The sequence below is a fragment of the Notechis scutatus genome, chromosome 4 (genome assembly GCF_049901735.1).
Source record: "Notechis scutatus isolate UNSWTSFEM ecotype Mainland chromosome 4, rNotScu1.2, whole genome shotgun sequence".
Classification (NCBI taxonomy): Eukaryota; Metazoa; Chordata; class Lepidosauria; order Squamata; family Elapidae; genus Notechis; species Notechis scutatus.
Window position 1 is genome coordinate 159,617,422 of NC_142012.1, and position 25,080 is coordinate 159,642,501.

The 25,080-nt window shown below is 38.0% G+C and overlaps 1 protein-coding gene across 10 annotated transcripts in view; it reads left to right on the forward strand.

Moving 5' to 3' along the window:
* Positions 1-25,080, forward strand: part of ATP11B (ATPase phospholipid transporting 11B (putative)) — a 101,584-nt gene that overhangs the window by 42,248 nt on the left and 34,256 nt on the right. For all 10 annotated transcript variants that reach the window (XM_087965401.1, XM_087965397.1, XM_087965402.1 and 7 more), the window contains exons 5-20: positions 319-426; positions 605-733; positions 1,936-2,039; positions 3,442-3,489; positions 5,010-5,074; positions 6,019-6,100; positions 7,150-7,300; positions 10,984-11,181; positions 11,965-12,123; positions 13,797-13,972; positions 15,371-15,439; positions 18,234-18,307; positions 18,439-18,542; positions 19,406-19,587; positions 23,274-23,477; positions 24,341-24,494. In XM_087965401.1, coding sequence (XP_087821527.1) covers positions 319-426; positions 605-733; positions 1,936-2,039; positions 3,442-3,489; positions 5,010-5,074; positions 6,019-6,100; positions 7,150-7,300; positions 10,984-11,181; positions 11,965-12,123; positions 13,797-13,972; positions 15,371-15,439; positions 18,234-18,307; positions 18,439-18,542; positions 19,406-19,587; positions 23,274-23,477; positions 24,341-24,494 — 2,007 coding nt within the window. The remainder of the gene's footprint in view (positions 1-318; positions 427-604; positions 734-1,935; positions 2,040-3,441; positions 3,490-5,009; positions 5,075-6,018; positions 6,101-7,149; positions 7,301-10,983; positions 11,182-11,964; positions 12,124-13,796; positions 13,973-15,370; positions 15,440-18,233; positions 18,308-18,438; positions 18,543-19,405; positions 19,588-23,273; positions 23,478-24,340; positions 24,495-25,080) is intronic.

Here is a 25,080-nt window from a genome sequence, read left to right on the forward strand (position 1 = left end):
TTCAAAATAGACATAGGTTGTCATCTCCCTCACTTAAAGTGGCACGAATATCATATTATAAGCCGATTATCTACTTTGCCTTGGCTCTATCTCCCCCACCCTGATCCCTTCCAAGTTTTTGGAGCTGTTAAGAGTTGTAGTTTCAATCAGTATGACCCATTAAGGAATATTGAGACTGTAGTCCAGAGTTTTTCAAGGGCAAGCGGTTTGGGAAAATAAGCTGTATGGATTCCATTTTTTTAAGGCCCTAGATTGATCCTCTGATAAAATTTGAGATGGCAGGCAAGATAAATTAGTGACTTCCTTTGATCTTTTCAGGGTTATGAAGATTGGCTACGGCACAAAGCAGACAATGAAGTAAATGGAGCTCCAGTGTATGTTGTTCGTAGTGGTGGCCTTGTAAAAACAAGATCAAAGAACATTCGGGTATGTGTCTTACTCACGTAAAATGAGGGTCTGTCTTCTGTAATTGTGGGGTTGAAATAAACAGTCATGGCTGTTATTCAGTTTTACAAAGAATTTAATTAGACCGGATAATCGTTGGACTGTTTTAATCCAGTAATTTTGCAAATCAGTTTTTCCATGCCTTCTTCTGTCTCCTCAGGTAGGAGATATTGTGAGAGTAGCCAAAGATGAAACTTTCCCTGCTGATCTTGTACTTCTGTCCTCTGATAGAGAACATGGCTGTTGCTATGTTACGACTGCAAGTTTGGATGGAGAAACTAATCTTAAGGTCTGCGTTCATACTGTTAAAATGGATAATTTTTTTGTTTTTTGAAATTGTGGCTAGGGTATTATGTTGATGTAGAAAAGAGTGTTAAGTTTCTTTTGAATTTTGTTGGGTTCATATCAAAGCTTCAGGTTTTTTTTTATAGCCAAAGGCTGCGTTGTTATGGCTGTATTCATTGTTATGAATTTAAGGAAAAATATAAGAACAAATTCCTTAGGCACAGTTGATATGATTAATTGGAATGTAATATAGTTACTTCTGATTATCAGAAAGTGACTAGCAAATGTAAACAAAAAGGATATGGATATGCTTAGAAAGTTCTTTAAGGACAAATACTTTCTGTTTTCTATGTTATTTTCCTCTAGTTTGCCCAATTTTTGTCTTATTTTGTCAACTGGTATAACAAGACAGTAAGGTACATAAAATGTTTCAAATTTAAAATATTTGCGCTTGAAATACCTGTTTCTATTTAAGTAAACAAATGTTGAATTCAAAATGGGACATTATAGTTTAAGATATTTTGAATCTGAAAGATTTATATATCAGTCCAAAATAGCCAGCAGTAGGAGCTTTCTTTTTTCCTTTCCTGTTAAAGACATTCATGCTTCCTTTCTTTATTTGTCTTGGCATTTAATGCTCATTAATTCTTTCCAGGTGACCAATCCCCACCTCAATGTATTTCTTTCTCATTGGTTATTTATTTCAACTATTTATTTCTTGTAACAAACTACATAGTATCCACAATCTTTTTTTACAGGCATTTGTATATCTTAATATTTTTCCTACTATTTCCCCCTTGATAGTAAACATTCTACAAGAATACAGAGCTCCATCCAATTTATGATCTGGGTTTTTTTTTTTTTCCTACTATTTTTCAAGTGATGATCCTCACGTGAGAGAGTCTTGCCCTCGTTAGGATGAACAAAGAACCCTCACACATCATTTTGTCAGGACTGAAATTTATGAACACACCACCAGATGGAAGAAATGTATCATTTTCCTATTGACAGATGACCAATTTACCAAATTGTGGCTTGTTTTTCTCAGCATTTTGTATAACACTGACAACTTACTGGCAAATTAGGAATACAGTTTTAAGAGCTCGTAAGGGATTTTTTTTACACTGGATTTTGGGTCTTTGGAGATCTGTGGAATACATTAACCAAGACTTGTCAAATCATTTGCTTTTCTCTTTTTTCTTTCAGAAACACACTGCAGTCCCAGAAACTGCTGTGTTGCAGTCAGTTGCCAATCTGGACAAACTTGTAGCTGTTATTGAATGCCAGCAACCAGAAGCAGATCTTTACAGGTTTCTGTTTTTTATTAATGCCTATCTCTCTTTTTTTTAAGAATTTGGAAAAGGAAGTTATGGCTATTAAATATTAGGCCAAAACTGCTCTGGAAATTCTTGTGATGGAGTCATGAATATAAATGCCTATGTGGCGTAGAAAAAACAAGGCCATGACTTACTGGGAATGCTCTGTTAATTTCATTTGGGAGCTTCCTGAGTTTGGAAAATTCCCCCAATGTTCAAGCATTCACTCCCCATTTCTTAGTTAAAAAAAACCAGGATGAAGCATTTGATTCTCTGTCATCCTGACACTGAGAGTTCTACCAACAAGTCTCCAAGACAATGCAGATTTGCTATAGAAAAATTGTTACAGGAAGTCCTTGACTTACAACCCTTTCACTTAGTTCGACCGACCGTTCAGGACCAGTGGTGGGATTCAAAAACTTTTGCCACCGGTTCAGTGGGTGTGGCTTAGTGGGCGCACTTTGTGTGCACACGTGTGCCAAACACGCACTTTGCGCAGGCGCGAGACATTTGCGCAGGTGCAGAGGCATTCCAATTCACCCCCTGCAAGCCTGCACTCTTCCAGTTGCTTCAGCAGGTGTCGCGTGGCACAGTTCTGTGCTGTGCAAAGCAGCTGCACTTCAAAAGCAGAAGATAAAGGTGAGTATGAGAGCCCAGGCAGGTGGGTGGGCCCAACAGCAGAGCAGCGGAGAGAACCGGTTTGGTCTCCGCTGCTCATCACCACTACCGGCTCGGTAGAACCAGGCCAAACTGGTAGAATACCACCACTGCTTAGGCCCATTTTTCAAATTTACAACCACTGCGGCATCCTCATGATCACGTGATCAAAATTTGGATGCTCAGATTTATGACAGTTGCAGTGTCCCTTGCGATCTTCTGACAAGCAAAGTCAATGGGGAAGCCGGATTCACTTAACAACTCTGTTACTAATTTAACAACTGCAGTGATTCACTTAACAACTGTGACAAGAAAGGTCGTAAAATGAGGCAAAGCTCACTTAACAACTGTCTTGCTTAGCAACAGAACACAATCGAGAGACTACCTGTATTATAGCTACACATAAGGAAAGGTTCTATGTTAAACTATTGCATTGAAATGGAAGAAAGTTAAAGAATGTGGCTTTGAATTAAGCTAACATGGAAGCTACCACCTGTGGTTTGTTTAGCACAATGTCTGAACTAGGATTTCTGATTGTTGCTTCCTGGTTTGTTCTTGGCTTCAGATTCCTGGCTTTGTTGATCATGGCATGCCAGGAATTGGGCTTACCATTACATGCAAACCAGGTCAGTTTCTTTAACTCATTTCCTACACTGCTATGGTCAGGGTTTAATGGCATATTGAAAAATTAACGTTTCCTTTTATTTATTTTATAATCATAACACATATTATTTTGCAGATTTGTTGGGCGTATAACCATAAGTCATCAAATTGAGGAAATAGTGCGGTAAGCCAAATGCCTTCACTCTCGGTGAATGCGATTTGAGACCAATTCAATAAATAAAATGAAATAAAGTGCATTTGTATGCATCCAGCACAGGGAAGATTAAGCACACCGACCAGATGTTCCTACTCTACTTTTGTGATCTTTCTGCTTCCTTGTTTTTTGTTGCCCTGTTCTAGGTTTTGTTTTTTTTTTGTTTTTTTTTTTGCTAGAATGCTTTTAAAGAACTACTTCTGCATAAATAATAAGTTGCAGTGGCAACTTATTAGACTGGGAGGAATACAAGCTATTGCAAGCTCTTGTAATTTATGGTTACAAGCTATTATTCCTTTCTGGTTTGAGTGATGCTGTGAACTGCCACTTACTTGTTTGACCACTTTGTACTAATAAATACAGCTAGTTGTTGTTGTTTTGTTATATTAAAATAACAGTAAAAACTAGTTTTCTTTCTAACAGTACATTGTGGATTGGTATAGACCAGTTCAGGTCCTATGTACCTGTTAAACTTGCTATTCTTCTAATAATTACATAGACATTTCAAGCCACAATAGATATATAGTGCCCAACAGGTTTGTCTTAAAATTGAACATTGGGTCAACATGGCAGACAATTTTATTCAGGGTCTTTTCTCACTGATCCTCATGACCCTTTGTAAACATCTGTATAAATATTGTAAGAATTATTGCTGGTGGAGTTGAAATTAATCACTGAGAACACGAAAGCATTTCATAAATCAAGTATATTCTCTGTAAGGGGAAATTCAAGTGTTGTTTGCTTGTAGGATGAAGGAGTTATTCTTAAGTGGCACATTCAGATGAATCTAGGACTCCTTGGAGAAGGAGTTGTGAAAAGCAGCCAAGCGCACAGTAGCTGAGCAGCATGAATAACAAACAATATCAAATATGCTGAAATACTAAAGGATTTTTTAAAATATGTGTAAAATGTTTGACTTTGGTTGTGGTTGTGGTTGGTTATGGTTCAATGTATATTTCTTAGATAGCACAACAAAATTTAAAAAAAACCTTGATAGCCTTACTGGACTGAAAGAAAGGACTAGTATAGCATCTGTTTATCTTAATACCAGGTGATACCCCAATGAAGTTCACAAATAGAATGAGATGGTCATTACGTGATATGCTGTTCACGGTGTCTCCGGACTATATGTATTAGGTGTCAGTGATACCGTTCTATGAATTTTATCTCTTCCTTTTTAGGCAGTTGCCTACTGATAGGCCCAATAAAATTGCTACATTCTAGGGAATTGAGGGGGTAGTTAGATCAAAACTATTTTGATTCCCAAATACAAAATTATTCACTCTTTATCTGCCCTGCTCTGTGTGTGTGTGTGTGCGTGCGCACAAGTCAGTGTGTGTGTGCCTGATGATTTGCCTGGACTAGTCCCTGCAGTTTTCTTGGCCAGATTTTCAGAAGTGGTTTGCCATTGCCTTCTTCCCAGGCCTGAGAAAGAGGGACTGTCTCACTTTAACCAACAATGTGAACAAACAATGATTTTTCTTTTGCAGACCACTGGAACCCAAAAGTCTTCTACTTCGTGGAGCAAGGTTGAAAAACACTAAAGAAATTTTTGGTGTGTGACATAAAAGTTTCACTAACTTGGTTAATATTTCTTGAAAGGATGAAATTGCACAGTAGCTATTGCTGGCATATCATCCAGGTTAGGACACTTTTCCTGATTAAGAGGAAGAGTGTCATGTAGATTGTAATAACTTGCACCAAGTAGTCCTACACTTGCAACAATTCATTTAGTGACCAAAGTTACAGCAGCATTGAAAAAAGTGACATGACCATTTTTAACACTTACAACCATTGAAGCATTCCCATGGTCATATGATCAAAATTTTAAACTTGGCAATTGATATTTATGACTTGTGCAGTGCCCGGGGTCACATTATCCTCTGTTGCAACCTTTTGACAAGCAAAAATAAATGGGGATGCCAGACTCATTAACAACCGTGATACTAACTTAACAACTGCAATGATTTGCTTAACAAACGTGGCAAGAAAAGTTACAAAACGGGGTAAAACTCACTTAACAAATGTTTCACTTAGCAACATAAAATTTCGGCTCAATTGTAGTTGTAAGTGGAGGACTAACTGTAATTGATTCTAGTGCAACCAGAAAAATCTGGATTCTATGTCTGTCTTTCTTTCACCTTTGTAAGTCCTACTGGTGCTTTCAATCCCTCTATTCCAGGAACCTGGACCACTTAAGCTTTCTGCTGTAAAAGTTTTTATCTGTTAACTCCTGGTCCACTTGATTTGGTTGGAATATATTTCCAAGTTAAAAATCTGAAAAAAAAACTAATCACTTTTTTAAAAAATCACAGCGTGAATTTAAAAAAAACCTATCACTGTAATCATAGAGTGGATTTGGAAACCCAACAGAGTGACCAGCCAGAAATTGAAGGAAGCCATCTGTGTCTGTCTTCTCAAAAGGAAGGGAAGAGAACGAGCCTCAAGTATTACACACAACTTTGCTGCCATGCTGAACGTTCTTTTACTTTTTTATAGGTGTTGCTGTGTATACAGGAATGGAGACAAAGATGGCATTGAATTATAAGAGCAAATCACAGAAACGATCAGCAGTAGAGAAGTACGTGGTTGGCAGTATTTTACTCCGTTAAAGATTAATGTATTAATTTAAATTGTAAAATGAGGAATTTGGAGTAAGGGGGTAGCATGCAAGGGAACAGTTCAAATATTTATTATGGTCATAGACTAGCATGATAGAATACCAACAATAATTTTAAAAGTTAAAAAATACAAAATAAAATACACTAAGTTAAAAAAAAAAGAACAAAGAAACGTGTTAAAAAACAAAGGAACATGTTTTAAAAACATTTTTTTGAACATCTCTGTTGCTTGAACCATTTGATAAGTATTTCTTATCAGGCTAATAAATGTTCACATGTTCTTTAGCAAAATTAATATTTGCTTTCAGAATATTCAAACGTATTGAATGTGGATTTTGTTCTTCAAGAGGACTTAGAAATAAATCACCATGTGAAATGGGATGTAGTCAAACTAAACCCCCTTCTGATAGTTTCTTGAGAAATAATCTGATAGGTCATCAGGGTGTGACAAAACACAGCCCTGGAAATACTGAATCCACTCTGCATAGTGGTTTGCCCTTGAGTGTTTTACTTTGCTTCACGTCTAATGAACTAGCCTGTATTTTTTCCTCAAATCTTGTCCTACCATGCCTTGAAGCAAGAAACTTCTCGTGATTTTCCATCTTCTGCCTTTAATAGAGAATAACTTTTTTTTCTTTTTGCAACCAAAGACAAAAAAAAGCAGAGCTCGTGGTTTTCAAGAAAAGACTGGACAACCATCAGTCCAGCCTACACCGGGCAGGAGTTTGAACTAGAAGACCTCTAATGTCATCTCCAACCTTGTGATTCTACAAAGCATTTCCTTTTTGGGATCTCCACCCTCCCCCAAATGCAAAGTTCAAGTTGGCTGAACAAAACACAAAGATTGTTAAAATTATTGTTGCTGTAGTTCTTTGAAGTAATGTGCAAATATCTTTGAATTGTCCAGAGCTTCCTTTGTCTTCAATGCTCATCTAATTTTTGCCCCCATAGGACAGTTTTAATTCAGTGGCATTTGGGTATTAAATTGTCTCTCACTTTTGCCCTTCAGATCTATGAATTCTTTTTTGATTATCTATCTAATAATCCTCCTTTGTGAAGCTGTCTTAAGTACAATATTGAAGTATACCTGGCAGTCTGAAGAGAAGTGGAATGAACCTTGGTATAACCAGAAAACTGATCATGAAAGAAACAGCAGTAAGGTAAAATATAAATGATATGCCCAATTGAGGCGTTTTCCCATTTCGATAGCATGATGTGAAAGTTTCGATTTGAGTAATAAAAATAACTAAAGGGAAACAAGAATTAGCTTCGGTTAATTTCTTGCTCCATTATTGTAGCTGATAATATTGACAATCGTGACTTACTCATCTACTTAAAGGGATGTTGTTAAAAAATCTCACATGCTTAGCAGTTGTTTCTGATGTTCTCGTGCCAAGCAAGAAGAGGAAATAATACTTCTACGCAGCAAAGAAAACCCACCTTTATATAGTAACCGGCAGTCTTAGAGGAGAAAGTAGATTCCTTCACATGTCACATTAGGTCAAACTGAGATCAGATTTAGTATGTTATCTGAATCCACTGATACCATGATTAAGGCCTCTGTGTCTCCCTTCAGCTATAACATCATTTGCCAACAAAGGCCAATGGAACAAGTAGATTTTATATACAGGAAGTCCTCGACTTATGACCACATTTGAGCCCAAAATTTCTGTTGCTAAGTGAGACATTTATTCAGTGACTTTTGCCTCATTTTACAACTTCTTGCCATAACTGTTAGGTGTCATTGCGCTTGTTCAGTTAGTAACAAGGTTGTTGTTTTTTTAAAAAAAAAAATTTATTTCAGTTTTCACAAAACACACACACACAAATATAAAACATCTTTTTTTGGTGAACAGCTTGGTTCCAGGTTTTCAAATCTCCATACAGATACAATCTCAGTTACATATTCATCTTTCATATTCAATTTCATATCTTATCACTACTTTAATTATTCTTTATTAGTTTTTTTCCCCTCAGATACTTCCCTCAGGCTTATTTTATAACTCTCTCATTCATTTCTAAATCTATTACATATCCTTTTCAAGGTTTTCATATTTTCAAAATAATTATACTTGTACTTTTATCTGTCCTGTGTACAATTTAAATCCATATCCATATTTCAAACATACAAAACAAGGTTTCCCCTATAATTGCCAATTAAAGTGTGTCACCTTCATATAGTTAATTCCCTTTCACATCCCATGAAATGTTCTATTTCTAAATTATCCCATTAAACAATTATAATCTCCATCACCTAATAGTTATATTATAGCATAAATCCATTTTTTAGTCAGATTCCACATGGTACTTCCCCTTTAAATTAAAACAACTTTAAGTTTAAAAGAAAGAAAATGAAAGAAAAAAAGAATAAAACGGAAGAAAATAATCAGTTCAAATTTATCCTAAAAAAAGACTAGCATTAATTTCCTTACAATTCTTCTCATAATTAATTTCAATCACAATTTATAAATCCTTGATATACATTAATATAATTCAGTTGTATTTTGCATATTTTCATTTTTTATTTAATCTAGCTGTTATCGTACATTCCATTAAGTAATAATCCCCGTTTCATCTTCCATTTTAATTACATATATTTTCCTGTTTTCTACATAATTTCTTGTTTCTAAAATATTTATACAATGCCTTATCACCATGTAGAATCCTCTATTTTAATTGTAATTTCAACCATTATCTCTGTGTCTGTCAATCAAATTATACCCTTAAATTCTTGTTCGTTCCCCACATTTCTTTATTTCCTGATTCTGTTTTGTATAACTTCTTTTCCCCTTTATTTCCCCCCTCTTTTTCTCACTCCAATTTTTGACCCCCCCCCCTCTTTAATGCTTCCTGCTGTAATCCTCCCTTCTGCTCCTTCCTTATATTTTGTTTATTTCTCACACTGTTCCTTTTTCTGATTACCTCCTCCAATTTCCCATTTTAAGTCCCTTTTTCCCCTTTTTGAGTTTCAAACCTCGTTTTCCTGATTTTTTTTATTAAAGATGGCCTCTCCTTTATTCAAGTCTTCTTCTTCCTCTAAAGCTTTTTGCTGATCCTCATAGTCCAAAACAGCCATTTCCAGAGATTGCAGAACAAAGCCAAATGATTCTCCTTTCACTTGCAATTGTTCCTTCATATTTTTTAGAACCATGTTCAATTCCAAATAAAGTTCTGCCACCTTTCAACACTTCCCAGTACTTTTAGACAACCAAATTCTATAGGATTGCTTCCCAAAGTTAATTTCAATTATATCTACTAGTAATCCAATGTCCAGAGTTTCGAAGATCCTCAAACAATTCCAGAACAGTTTCTTCTCGCTTCTTTCTTTGTTGCAAAGTTCCAAACTCCTCTTTCACTTTCCAGGGGCTCTATAATTGTAGCAATGTTTCATTTACTTTGTTATTCTTTAAAAATCTTTTAAAAGTTCACATTAATTTCTTTCAGCATCAGGTGGCACTCTTAGTATATCCAGGTTCCACTCCTTTTTCAGAACTTTTTTCCCCCCCTCTTCTGTGCCGCAGATCTAAAACTATTTTCCTAAGAGTTCTTAAGTATTTTAGCTCCAGGGTACCTTGTATTCAGATGTTAATCCTGCTAACCCGGTCATCCAAACTGTCCCCTTTGTTCTCTCCACTCCTGAGCAATCTTGTCCGATCAGATCTTCTTCTTTGTGATGGCCATTTTGGCCATCGCTGCATCCGCCTTCGGAGAGGATTTTTATTCCTCGCCAAGGAGGGGGGATGTGGCTCCCCTTAACTCAGCTGACATTCTCCCCTTTCTCCGCCACCTCAATGGGGTGGCTTCAGCCCCAAATCAGATAAATCGGGGTCCTCCAGCGGCAAGCAGAAACCGAAACCGCAGACAGTTGCGGATTCGGTCCGTTGCCGAGGGAGCCTAACCGGAAGTCCCCAGTAACATGGTTGTTAAGTGAATCTGGCTTCCCCATTGACTTTGCTTGTTTACAAAAGTTTACAAAAGGTGATCATATGACCCCAGGACCACTACAACTGCAAAAGTTGCCAAGTGTCTGAATTTTGATTACGTGATCATGGGGAATGCTGCTACAGCCATAAGTGTGAAAAATAGTCATAACATAAGTCATTTTTTTCAGTACCATTATAACTTTGAATGGTGACTAAATGAACTGTTGTAAGTCTAGGACTACCTGTAGTAATTTGGGCTCAGTGGAAAAGGGATGAGACAGAAGTATAGCAAATATGGGATAAGATCCCTGTTCTGGTTTAAACTTATTTGATCACAAACAGAAAAGTCACTACTTTTGGAAGAAACATAACTTTGGTTTGGTAGTCCTTAGATGACATACAGATAGTCCTTGACTTACAACCAAGCGTTTGGCATGTTTCAAAGTTGCAACAGACCCAAAAGTACGTACGACCTGGATTTGAAATTTTGGTCACCACCTATTCCCCCATAATTACATGATTGCATTTTGGGCATTGGGCAAACCAGCCCACATTTATGACAGTTTGTAGTATCCCAAAGATTCATGATGGTGATTTATGGTCTTTGTCATAACTAGCGTTTACTTCCAGTTTAACAACCATGGCATTTGTGTAATGACTTGATTTTGTGACTTGTTTTTATTGCCACAAAATGTCATAAATTGGGTCAGTCACAGGATGACCTACTTAATGACCAGCACAATACTTTTGGCTCAATTATGGTTGTAAGTAGGTTCGGTTATTACAGGATATACCCTCACTATATCAGTATCGCTGTTCCACATAATTGTATTTTGGTGGCATCTGCTATAATCTTTGTCCTCAAATGCTTTCTGTTTTATTTTTTAAATTTAATAATACTATTTCCTTTCTTCTTTTAGATCTTGAGGTTCATTTCAGATTTTCTTGCTTTCCTGGTACTTTACAACTTCATTATACCCATTTCACTTTATGTGACTGTGGAGATGCAGAAATTTCTTGGGTCTTTTTTTATTGGTTGGGACCTTGATCTCTATCATGAAGAAACAAATGAAAAAGCTCAAGTAAATACATCTGACCTGAATGAAGAACTGGGACAGGTATAAAATAATTCAAAATAGTGTTTGAAACATGAACTCGATTTGATTTAATTAATTAAAAGTGGTTAAATTCCTAGTTGTTCTTTCACACAGTTACTATTCCCTATATATTTTATAACTTTTTGTCTCACTTAAAAGTTGTAATTCGAAAGTGGTCAAGCAGCGGTTCACAATCTGAGATTTTAAATGAGCACTGCTGCCATGTAGGATACATTGTGTAATTATTAAAAAAAGATTATTTAATACTTATTTTCCATGTGTGTATAAATAAACCCATTACACCTATTTCAGATAAGCACAATAAATGTGCACAAGTCTGAACTGAGTGCAGCATTCAGCATCTGCAAACCATATGAATGTCCCACTAGTGCAGGGGTGTCAAATTCGATTTTCATTGAGGGCTGCATCAGGGTTGTGTTTGACCTTGGGGGGGGGGGGCGGTGGGTGTGTCCAGGTCAACGTTACTCATGTCGGGGGCACTTGTGGTGGTCTGAGCACTCTGCCAGCAAAACGGGCTCCTGAGCTCCCTCTACCACCAGAGCTTGGAAGGAACACAGGCAGCCCTTCCTAGCTCTCTTTTCACTGGCAGAGGCACCACGGGCCAGTCCTTTGCTGTTTCCAGGGAAGCCCCGCGGGCCAGATCTAAGCACCCCGCGGACTGGATCCAGCCCTCCCCCCGGGCCTTGAGTTTGACACCCCTGCACTAGTGGGTGTGAAGGAGACTTGCTTTTTTTTTTAACTCTTACATTTATTTGACTGACATAACTTCTTAACTTACTGTAGGTGGAGTATGTATTTACAGATAAAACTGGCACATTGACAGAAAATGTGATGCAGTTTCGGGAATGTTCTATTAATGGCCTCAAATACCAAGAAATCAATGGCAGATTAGTTCCCGAGGGATTGATAGAAGACTTTCCAAATGGAGTACAGCCCAGCCTTGTAAGTTCTTCCTAAAATTAATTTCTATGGTCTAAAGTTCGGATCCTTCTTGAAGCTCTTTTTATGAGTGTTTTCCAAAAGTAACTTCTAAACTTTACATTGTATGAAATTAACCCTTTAATTCTGACTGCAACTAAGTGTCAGCTGGGAAGGAGGTTGTTACTTGGAACACTGACACTAAGATCTGTTAATATTTGGGTTTCTAAGAAAAATTAGTATATTATCTGCAAAGAGATCAATTGCTCCATTTTTTTGTATTTGTCCTAATGTTCTGTGCTAATTGAGAGTGAGCATCCGTGTTTGGAATCCTATATTTAAAAACCTTGTATTCAATCCATTGATCCTTATTATCGCTTGAGTATAATGTATCAATTATCCAAAAGAGCTACTTTCAAATCCCAACTCCAACAGTTATTTTATTTAAATGTGTTTATACTCTGTCAAATTCAGAATGTGATGGCAGCAGTGCCAATGCAGATTTAGCACAGTTAGTGTAATACATTATTAATACTCTTCTAACTGAAGCCTCTGTATTTTGAGGAAAAGAAATTCAGACTGATCTTGAAGTAGGACAACTATTTAATCTTTTGACCAGCAGGTGGGAGAATTATGTACGCTGCTTTAAGATGCACAAAATAAAGGCAGGATATGAATTTAGTAATTAAAAAATACAAATTTTATCTTGCATGGCTGTATCTAATAATACCTTCTAAACAAAATTAAAATAAAACATATTCAAAATTTAAACATTACATAAAAACTCCTAATAGCTGGGAAGATTATGTGCATTGTACTCCTAATTCTGTCTCTTGGATTATAAAATGAAGAAGAAAGAGGTTTGACGGACTAGACTTCCTACATATGTAATATCTATATGTACAATAACATGTTCATTATATAAAGCCCATGTTTAGATTCTGTATGAAATAATAGAAAACACCTGGTAGCTTGTAGTCCTCAACTCATTAGCAAAGTTACAACAGACCCTAAAAAAGGAACTTACAAATCGAATTTGAAATTCCACCATCCACCTCCCATCCCCTCCCGCATTGTCAAATTACCACATTTCGGACATTTAGTAACCAACCCACATTTATAGTCATTTGCAGCGTCCCACAGTTTACAATGTTTTTCCAGAAACTGGCATTTATTTCCCAAATTCCCTATAGCGAACAGTGAGCTCACTTTACAACCGTTATATTTGCTTTACAACTATCGCATTTGCTTAACGACTGCAACACATACACCCTGCTTGTAAAATTGGGCACAGTCATATAATGATCTTCTAGCTCAGTTACCTTCATAAGTTGAGGACTATCTGTAGACTTTTAATTGTTAATAAAAAATAGCTATTTTAATAAACTTGTAGATAGGACCATTCGTGAAATATGTAAAATCCTTGTCCAGAGATTTCATAAAACATTGTAAGACCTTGTTCAGTGCTTTGGACAGTATTGTGTGTTGTTGTTTTCTTTTAACTAAAAAACAGCATAATACTATCCAAAGCACTGAACAGTCCTCCAGCTACAGTAGGTCATATGTTCACTCTGGAAATACACAGGCTTATATTCTTGTGGCTGATCATAACTGGTAGATGTTTGCTTCATAGGAGAAAGATAAAATCAATCAATCAGATTCATTGCAGTGTTTTGTCTTTAATTTTTTTTTAACAGACACGTGAGGAAGAACTCTTCCTGAAAGCTCTTTGTCTCTGTCATACAGTGCAGATTAATAATGACCAAACTGATGGCATTTGTGACAGCCCTTGGCGTAGCAATGGCCTACCATCTGAATTGGAGTACTATGCCTCATCCCCAGATGAAAAAGCTTTAGTTGAAGCTGCTCGCAGGTAAGGATTATAAGGCATTATAAATGGATAAGTCTTTGTCTGGAGTCCAGTTGAGGAGGCAAGCAAGGAGAAGAGAGGTCCAACTACTGCCCAGCCTTTCTTTAACTCTTTACCTGATGTGCTGTTGTATGACTTCTAGAATACCAGGGATGAATTACCAGGAGTAATTGCATTAGTGTTTGTAACACAACTATGGTTGGTTAGTAAAGTAAAAGCCATCATACCAAACTGATTGTTTCTGGGCCCTCTGTTAGATTTACCCTCCTCGCTCTTCCATTTCGTAAATTCAGCTGATGAGTCTCAACAAAACTGCAGCCAAAGTATTGCAGAATTTCAGTACCTTGAGAATCAGACATCACTGTCAGCCAATCAGTCGTGTCCGTCCCTCGGCCACTCTATGAATCAGCAGTCTCTATGTCCCTCTGACTCACACCTCCTCCTTCAGATCCTCCATTGTCATCCCAGTATCATCTTTTATAATGCCCAACCAGAAGATGGTAGGACGGCCTTTTCTCCTTTTTCCACTGATCATTCCCAATGATTTACTGATTGAGAATCATTGATTGACATGATAGAAAATCAGAAGGGATGTAGAAATGTCACACTGAGAATGCCATTTAAGCCACAAACTCCCTGTTGAGTGTAGAAATCCAAATAAGGGATCCATAGCAGACACCTACCTGACATCAACTTGTGCAATTCCTTGAGAGAAACCCCCTAAATTGTGCATACTGTTTTTGTCATACTTCAGGAGGCTGAAACCTTGCAAGAAGGTCATGCCTTCTCCAATGCTTCGGAAAGCCTTCAGAAAACTTCTGATGCTTTCCAAAGCATCACATGGAGGGCGCCTGTAATTTGGAGAATTGAGTGTGTGGCCTCTGGAAGAAGGTCCAGGACCTCCAGCCCTTGCCTTGCATAGGGACAAACCTGTGTGCTTTGTCAGTGGCGGGAGGAAGATGACGTACATCAGCTGGCCATAGCAAGATTTGCAGAGCACAGAGCGGTGGGGATTTTGCGCTGTGGCACTGGTACAATCTTGTTCCTTTTCCTAACGTAACTAAATCTATACGGCATACATTTTAATTCTTGTTCTTTAACCTCGTTGCATAGAGATTAGCAAAAATTGGAGTCTAGATGTTAGTTTTGAAATTTATTTAATTTTTGATTAAATTCACTGGCTTTAATACAGCTTGTTACTGTTAAGTTCAACCATCCTTAAACAAGAGTCTTATTATGAAATCTAAAAGCACATTCATGAAACAGTTATTTAAGATTCTTTCTAAAAACATTTAAAAACTATGCCTGGATAATGGTGAGTAATGTTGCTTTTCTATCTTAAGACATTGTTTTTAATTTCCATAAGGCTACCTCTTCGTTCACTTTCTTTTGAATTTTTAGGGTTGGTGTTGTGTTTACTGGGGCAAATGCAGAAAGTATGGAGCTTAAAAGCGGTGGAAAGCCAGAAAGGTAAAAAACAAAGAAGATGTTTCCTTGTTTTTTTAAAAAAAATAGTTGAAATTCGATTGAAAAAGAGTGAAAAAATCTATGGTCCTAGAGATAGCAATAGCACTTAGACTTATATACCTCTTCACAGGGCTTTACAGCCATGTCTAAGTGGCTTACACAGTCAGCATATTTCCCCCAACAATCTGGCTCCTCATTTTACAGACCTCGGAAGGATGGAAGGCTGAATGAAACTCCCATCAAAATGGATTAACAAGATCCTAATTTCTGAATCTTAACCCATTTTAATCTTTCATGAGAATCTTTATCTCACTCCCCCTGTGCAGAAAGAAGCAATATAAAAGGAAATAATAACTAAGGAACATAACTTTTTTTTTCAACAAAGTATTTCTTCAGATCTTTGGATCACGAGTTATAAATTTGTTGGGATTAAGAAAAAGACAGTCTCAACTGAAGGAAGCAAAAGAATGTTAAATAGGCTATATACTGGGTTAGCATTTACCAGTTTGTATCCAGGCCTTCCTCCAAGAAACTTGATGATCATATATGTGAAGTCTTGTTATTGTTGTTATTATTAGACTTATTTCTTCTATTATGCTGTCTTGGGTATTGCTACATCCACTATCCAGACTTTTATCTTTCTTATGGACAGTGGTTAAGTCTGGGTGCTTTGTGACAGGTGCTTGTCTGTTTGAATTCTAAAGTCCCAGAGCTTCTTTACTTCCTATGACTTTCTCTATTTTATGATCCCACCAGTTTTTGCTTGCAGGCAAAGGATATTTCTTGCAGATCTTCCAATGCTCCATTGTTGCTTCTTTGTCGTGCCATTGTTTGTGGTCAGCCTGTGTCCTTGCCAACTGCTATCAATGTGGTCCACTGTTTCTTCAGCCTTTTTTTGTCTCATGTCCTGTGCAAAAGGCTTGCTTTCCCCCCAAGCATTGGGAGAAGATTAGATAATCGTACATTAAAACAAATTGGTGCCAGGTTTTTATTATTTTTAATGTTTTAATCAGTTGAGTTTTATAATTTTAAAGTGATATTATATGTCTTTTAATTTTGATTGGGAACAGTTTTGCAAAGTAGCTTTGTGCTCTTTTTTTAAATACAAAGGTTATTAAAAGTTTTGAAAGATAACATAAAAACTAAGGCAAACTAATACAGCATAAAGGAAACAAAAAGAAAAAGACAAAAGTTCAGAAACAAAAGATAAAAATAAAAAGCATTTTAAAAATGCTTCCAATGCTGAATTTTCCTTTGCAGCAAATATTAAAGTATGATTACAAAGTTTTTACTCTGATTACAGAGTAATAGCTTACTATTCCCTATTTTTTTTTCTAATTATCTAAACCACAAGTCAAAAGTGCATTTTTTCTGTTTGATACAGAAAGTCTATAAAGGATTTCTAGTCAATCATAAATGTAGAAATTGTGTTTTCTCTAATAAAAAAACATAATTTAGCCATTTCTGAAAGTGCCATTATCTTTATCATCTATTACTCTATTGTGAGTAGTGTTCGAACTTCTCCACTTTTGAACATATAGCCATCTCACTGCAGTTGTCATATATAAAAGCAAAGTACCGTGGCTTTTTTCTAGTTGTCTGTCTATTAATCCCAAAATGTCTGGATATACATTAGTTTTTAATGTCTTCTGAATTAGTGCATTGATTTCTATCCAAAATTTTTGCGGTTTTTTTTACCCACCTCCTATATATGATAAAATATCCTGTCATGTTCTTCACACTTAACAGAATAACAGAGTTGGAAGGGACCTTGGAGGTCTTACAGTCCAACCCGCTGCTCAGGAAACCCCATGCTCAGGAAACCTGCTGTCCCACTGCTCAGGAAACCCTATACCATTTCAAACAAATGGTTGTCCAATCTCTTCTTTAAAATTTTCAGTGTTGGAGCATTCACAACTTCTGGAGGCAAGTTGTTCCATTTACAGGATAGATTTGAAATAAAGATCCACCCTGACCCTCATGAATAAATTCTTGCAAAATTATTTTCAGTCTTTCAGCTAAAATCATTGTAACCAACTTACAATCATTAGTCAGTATTGACATTGGTTTGTAGTTTGTTGCTAAAGTCAAATCTTATCCCTCTTTAGCCATTAATATTATATTGGCTTCTTTCCAACTCTCTTTGATATTTTTCCTCCCTGTAAAATAGAATTCACTGTGCTTTGTAGAGGTTGTAAACATTCATCCTCAAAACACTTGTAATGCAGCCTCAATAACCCACCTGGTCCAGGCATCTTTCTTGATTTACTCTTTTACTCTTAACATTGTATCTTCCATTAATGTGCTCTTAAAATACTGGTATTCCTTCTAAGCTACAAACCAGGATCTCCTCTCCTTAAGTGTCACTTGAACAGTTAATGATATGTCAGCTTTAAAACTGGCTTTCTGTGAGCACTTTGTTTTCCTAAGTACAGGTGGTATTCGGCTACATTGAAGAAATAGAAATCCACTTAAAATGAATCCTTATAAGTAAGCCACTTAGTGAAACGAGATGTGAAGATCAAGTAAACTGCAAACGGCTTTGGGGAAATGGTACATTCAGGAGTCCCTTCACCTTTGTTCCTTCCTGTTTCTCTACCCCCATCAGTTACAGAAATGACTATAATCAGCCACTCTGTTGAGAAGAGTCCTCTTCTCTTCTCCAGGCCCTGCATGCTGTCAAGTATAACGATATGTGTGAATTGCAGGCATGCAGTTTTCATAATTTTCTACATTTCATAAGAATGGCCTTCATTTCCCAAACCCAAATTAAACACGAGCCTCTTTTCTTTTAAAGGTACAAATTACTACATCTACTGGAATTTGATGCCAATCGTAGGAGAATGAGTGTGATCGTAGAAAGTCCGTCGGGTAAGATTTTTTAAAAATGTGATGTTTTTGATGTTACGTATTCTCCGACCCCCTAAAGCCAGTTCTATAAAAAGAACATTAATAGCCCCTGAGAAGCGCTACTAATTTGCACTTTTTGTTTTCTTGGATAGGTGAAAAACTCTTATTTACCAAAGGAGCAGATTCTGTTATTCTTCCTACCAGTAAAAATGGTGAGGTAGAAAAAACAAGACTCCATGTGGATGAATTTGCATTGGTATGTTCAGAGCACTGCTTTCAAACTTTCTGGTAGATAATGGTAGAGGTGCTGCTAAATCAGGGGTGGGGAACTATGGCCCCATGGCTGGCTCAGGAATTCTGGGAGTTGAAGTCCACCGGTCACACAGGGGCCATAGTTCCCCACCCCTGTGCTAAATTAAAAGGCAATTATTACTGTAACAAATACAAAGATACTATAATAAGCAGTATAATATATAATATTTCAGGTCCATTAAGTGTTTGGGTTAAGAGCTGATTTACATATGTGTTGGGCATTGCTAGGAAATTTTATTCAGAGTGCATTGGCTTGAGATCTTCAGATAGCTACCTGATGCCGACCCCATTTATGGATTTTGTTATTAAGCTGGGGTTGATGGGAGTGCCTGATTTTACCACAAACTTTCCCATCAGCCCCAGCTTTGATGTTCAGAGACTATAGGAATCGCAATCAAAACATCTTGAGAGAATGGCATTTGGAAAAATAAACCATTTCATCTTCTTCAGACCCCGCGCCTTTCTCTACTTCCCTCTCTTCCTCCTACTTCTCCCCATATCCAGTTGCCTCTGATTTAAGTGGCACCTTCTTCTCCCAGAGAGAAGAATCTCTTCATTGCCTTCCAAAATTAGCAATTTTGGGGGGCAGACTGCAGACCGCATCTGTCCTTGAACGTTGGTCTGTTATGCTTGGTTTCACCCTCTTCCATTAATGGGAGTATAAGTGAAGGTGCCTTGTCAAAAAAGGCACTTTTTGGGAGACCTAAACTGTCAGGGCTTTCATTTAATCAAGCAGCGCACTCCCATCAGTAAGTAAACCTTTTCATCAGTGTCTTATCTAGTACCCGCTCTCTATTTTTTCCACAGAAAGGGCTAAGGACTCTTTGTGTAGCATACAGAAAGTTCACAGAGGAGGAGTATAAAGAAGTGGAGCAACGTCTTTTTGAAGCAAAAACTGCCTTGCAGCAACAAGAAGAACGGCTGGCAGAGGCATATAACTTTATTGAAAAAGACTTGGAATTACTTGGAGCTACAGGAGTCGAAGACAAGTACATACTTCCTGTTTATTTGGGAAAAGAAATTCTGACACAGGCAAAATAGCTTGATGCTCATTCATCTCTCCGTAAATAGTATTATGTGATATGTAGGATTTTTCCATTCAGCATAAAGAGGGAAGATGGCACTTGGAATCACAGCACCCAGCCTTGTGTGAACAAGTAGAGATAGTCCTTGACTTAACAACCCTTCGTTTAATGATCATTACAATAGCACTGAAAAAAGGGAGTGATTACCATTTTTCACACTTGACCATTGCAGTATCCCCATGATCACATGATCAAAATTTGGACACTTGGAAACTGGTGTATATTTATGACAGTTGCGGGGTCCCAGGGGTCCTGTGATCACTTTTTGCAACCTTCTGACAAGCAAAATCAGAGGAAGCCAGATTCAATTAACAACCATGTTATTAACTCAAAAATGTGGTGATTAACTTAGCAACTATGGCAAGAAAGGTTGTAAAATAGGGCAAAACTCACTTAACTTTTGCTTAGCAACATAAATTTAGGGCTCAATTATGGTCCTAAGTTAAGGACTACCTCTATCCTATTGAACACGTTTCATGTTTCACTTCAAAACTTTGTAGCTGCCACTCCACAACCATAAGATGAGTTAGGAAGGTGACAATTGGTATTTAACAGACCCAATTAAAAAGATTCAGTGTGGTGAGTCTGGAAATTGAAATCGATAAAATATAATATTTATAGCTCAGGGTTGAACTGTGGAGTCCTTGTTGTTCTCTGAGCTTAGTTGTCTGAATGAAACCTCTACAAGAAAACAGCCAAGCTCAGAGAAAAAATATGGACTCTACTGGGAATTGAGATCATTAAGAGATAGCTTGTGCTATCCAGCATGTTCCCCTATGACATGAAATCTGACCTGTAGCAGCAGTGACCATCCTGTTGTAGAATGTAGAATACTTTATTGGCCAAGTGTGATTGGACACACAAGGAATTTGTCTTGGTGTAAATACTCTCAGTATACATAAAGAAAAGGTACATTCATTAAGAATCAAGAATCATAACGTACAACACTTAATGATAGTCATAGGGTACAATCAACAATCAAATCATACATGTAAGGATACAAGCAACAAAGTTACAGTCCTACAATCACAAGTGGGAGGGGATGGGTGATAAGGAGTGATGAGAAGATTAACAGTAATAGTAGTGTACACTTTGTAAATAGTTGAACAGTGTTGAGGGAATTATTTGTTTAGCAGAGTGATGGCTTTCGGGGGAAAACTGTCCTTGTGTCTAGTTGTTCTGGTGTGCAGTGCTCTATAGCGTTGTTTTGAGGGAAGGAGTTGAAACAGTTTATGTCCAGGATGTGAGGGGTCTGTAAATATTTTCACAGCCCTCTTTTTGACTTGTGCAGTATACAGGTCCTCGATTGAAGGCAGGTGGGTAGTAATTGTTTTTTCTGCAGTCCTAATTATCCTCTGAAGTCTGTGTCTGTCCTGTTGGGTTGCAGAACCAAACCAGACAGTTATAGAGGTGCAGATGATAGACTCAATAATTCCTCTGTAGAACTGTATCAGCAGCTCCTTGGGCAGTTTGAGCTTTCTGAGTTGGCACAGAAAGAACATTCTTTGTTGTGCTTTTTTGATGATGTTTTTGATGTTAGGTGTCCATTTTTGGTCATGTGATATAGTAGAACCTAGAAATTTGAAGGTCTCTACTGTTGATACTGTGTTGTCTAGTATTGTAAGAGGTGGTAGTATGGGAGGGTTTCTTCTAAAGTCTATCACCATTTCTACGGTTTTGAGTGTGTTCAGTTCCAGATTGTTCCGGTTACACCACGAGGCAAGTTGTATAACCTCCTGTCTGTATGCAGATTCATCTTTGTCTCGAATGAGACCAATCACTATTGTGTCATCAGCAAACTTCAGTATTTTAACAGATGGATCATTTGAGATGCAGTCATTGGCATATAGGGAGAAGAAAAGTGGAGAAAGCACACAGCCTTGGTGGGCTGCTGTGCTGATTGTACAGGTATCGGATGTGATTCCACCTAGCTTCACCTGCTGCTTCCTGTCTGTTAGGAAGCTTATGATCCACTTACAAGTGTGTTCAGGTACCGCTAGTTGGTTTAATTTACTTAGAAGAGTGTCTGGAATGATGGTATTGAATGCTGAACTGAAGTGTACAAAGAGGACCCTTGCCTAGGTATTTGGAGATTTGTTGATGGCCTTGATGCATAAAGGTGACAGTGCGAGTAAAATTCAATTCTTGGTGACATTTTCTTCACTACAATGCAGAAGTAGTTTGCCCCAGCATTCTTTGGGAATACTTATTCGTTTGTAACTTCCTCGTCTAGCTTATACTGTAGGATTCCTGGTGATCTAGATCAGGGGTCCCCAACCGCCGGTCCGTGGACGGACCGAACATGGAACAAGCCTTACCGGGCCGCTGGTTGCTGGCGCCGCCATCTTTTTGGTAAAAAGCGCTTCTGGTGAGCTTTTCCGGGTAGAAAGCTCACGGAGCGCTGTTTCGTCATAAAAGATGGCGGCGCCAGCGCTCGTGAGCTTTTCCGGGTAGAAAGCCATTTCTACCGAAAAGCTCACCAGAAGCGCTGGCGCCGCCATCTTTTGTAAACAGCTCGCCCGGTGACGTCACCGGAAGCGCCTTTTCGTCATAAAAAGATGGCGGCCCCAGTTGACGCTGCCGGGCGCGGCGCCCAGCTGATGTCGGAACCGGGCCGCGGCGTCGAAAAGGTTGGGGATCCCTGATCTAGATCCTTCCTACTTAGCTTTTTTTCCCCAAGAGCAATCAAAGTTACTAGGTGCTACTTTCCACTGTTGTGCCTGTTAAAAATGAACCTAGTTTCTTGAGTTGTTGATTCTTGGAATTAGCCTGAATATGGAAATAGCTTGACCAAGTTTGATGAATGCATTGGATGCTCAGACATGAAATACCCGAAGTGTTTGAATATAAAATATCCAGTGGTTCGAAGGCAATCCTTTCGATCTTCTCTATTAATAGTGAAAACAGATAATCTCAACAAAATAAAAAAAAAATCAGCAGGAGCCCGGTAGCCCCCTTCCAGACAAACAAAATATATTCAAAGGGATAAGCTTTCCTGTACTACAGTTCACTTCATCACATCCATCTTCGTCAGAGCTGTAAAAATAGTACAGCTCAAGTTACAACCACAGTTAAGTTACGACCACAAGTGAAACATTTGTTAAGTGAGTTTTGCCTGATTTTACAACCTTTCTTGAAGCAATTGTTAAGTGAATCATTGCAGTTAAGTTAGTAATACGGTTTTATGTGAATCTGGCTTCCCCATTGACTTTGCTTGTCAGAAGGTCGCAAAATGATTGTGTGATCCTGGGACATTGCAATGGCCAAAAAATACACGCCAGTTGCCAAGGGTCTGAATTTTGATCACGTGACCATGGGGATGTGAAAAAAGTGTGAAAAATTGTCTGAAGTCACTTTTTTCAAAGCCATTATAACTTTGAACAGTCACTAAATGAACTGTTGTAAGTTGAGCACTACCTGCAGTCGTCTCTGAATAAAATTTGTTAGTCTGAAAAGACCCTATCAGAGTCTTTCTGATTTTGTACTAACAGATTACAGCAGCTATGCTACAATGTGTCTAAGCAGAGACATTTTGATCCTGACCAATCAGTTCCGATAATTGTTCACCAATGCACTTTGCTTACTTTTAGGCTGCAAGATAAAGTCCAGGAAACCATAGAAGCTCTTCGATTGGCGGGGATTAAAGTGTGGGTGCTCACTGGAGACAAGCACGAAACGGCAGTAAGCGTTAGCTTATCATGCGGACACTTCCACAGAACCATGAACATCCTGGAACTAGTGCAGCACAAATCAGACAGTACGTGTGTGGAGCAATTAAGGCAGCTCGCCAAGAGGTAAAACCTTGCACATTTCCGAACCGATGTCGACAGCCTCTGATAGGGAACCGAGGTTTCTAAAATAGTGTTTCTTAAGTGTGGTCCAAGATCCCCTGAGGGTCCCCCAAGACACTGTCAGGGGTGCTCAAAATCAAAATTATTTGCCAGCCTATGTTTAAAAAAATAATACAATATTAAAATCCTAACAAGCAGTTGTGGGAAATGGCAGCAGCAGTGAATGCATCAGTTTTAATTTTTAATATGTCAGACATCAATAAATATGAACCCATAATATGAAAAGCTCTTTTGGGGTCCTCCATAACTTTTATGTTGTTCAGAATATTCCAAAATAACCGATACAGTTCTAGCATACAAGTCCTGAGAGGAAAAAAAAACAGTTAAGAAACACTGTTTTAAAAGATTCTAACTTTTTTTTTTCAATACACTTGACTATAAACTAGAAAAACCTGGTTTTGAACTATGAATAAGTTGTGTTGTTGGCATTACCAACAGTACTCTAAGCTCAAAATGGCCCTATTTTGAACTCGGAGCACTTCTAGAGTGGTTGTAAACAACATGAGGGACAGTTTTAATCAGCTCAGAAATAACTAAAATAGGACATTTCCAACTTGAGATTTTTTTTTAACGTTACTAACACGAAATTTTCAATATGAAAACAAAGCAATCTTATTACATCATCTTCGCTGCAAAAATGAGCATATAATATGTTAATGAACCTGCTGCTTAGCAGGTGGGAAGGGTCCCTAGTTCAGTCTGTTCTCATTGTCTGCAGTTGATTGTAAAGCATTTGATGTGTCTGACTGGTGTCCTTCATGAAACAACGATGGATTTGTTTGTCCTGTTCTCTCCCCCTTTGTTAGAATAAAGGATGACCACGTAATCCAGCACGGGCTGGTAGTGGATGGGACCAGCCTCTCCCTTGCCCTCAGGCAACACGAGAAACTCTTCATGGAGGTCTGCCGAAATTGCTCTGCTGTCCTGTGCTGTCGCATGGCCCCCCTTCAGAAAGCAAAGGTGAGTTATCGGGAGCTCATGAAGTTTGAGCACCAGCTGTGTTTGGCCGCTATAACCTGCCTCGGCCTCTCTCAGCCTTCCTGTTTCCAGCTGAGTTTAGAAGGATTGAGTGTTCTGCCTAATAACCCCCTGCCCACCTGTCTACAAAAGAGATAGGCAGTAGGGCTTGCTATTGACTGTCTTGCCATATGATTGGCATGTGCTTTTATAGGTGTATAGGTAGTCCTCAACTTTGAATGGTTTAGTGACGGTTCAAAGTTACAACGGCACTGGAAAAAGTGACTTATGACCGTTTTTCACAACCCCATGGCCACGTGATCAAATATCAGACACTTTGGCAACTGACTCATATTTATGAACCGACTCACATTGATGAAGGTTGCGGTGTCCCAGGGTCATGTGATCACCTTTTGTGAAATTCTGACAAGCAAAGTCAGTGGGGAAGCCAGGTACACTTAACAACTATGTTACTAACTTAACAGCTGCAGTGATTCTCAACAACTATGGCAAGAAAGATTGTAAAATGGGGCAAAGATCACTTAACAACAGAAATTTTGGGTTCAGTTATCGTAAGTCAACCACTACT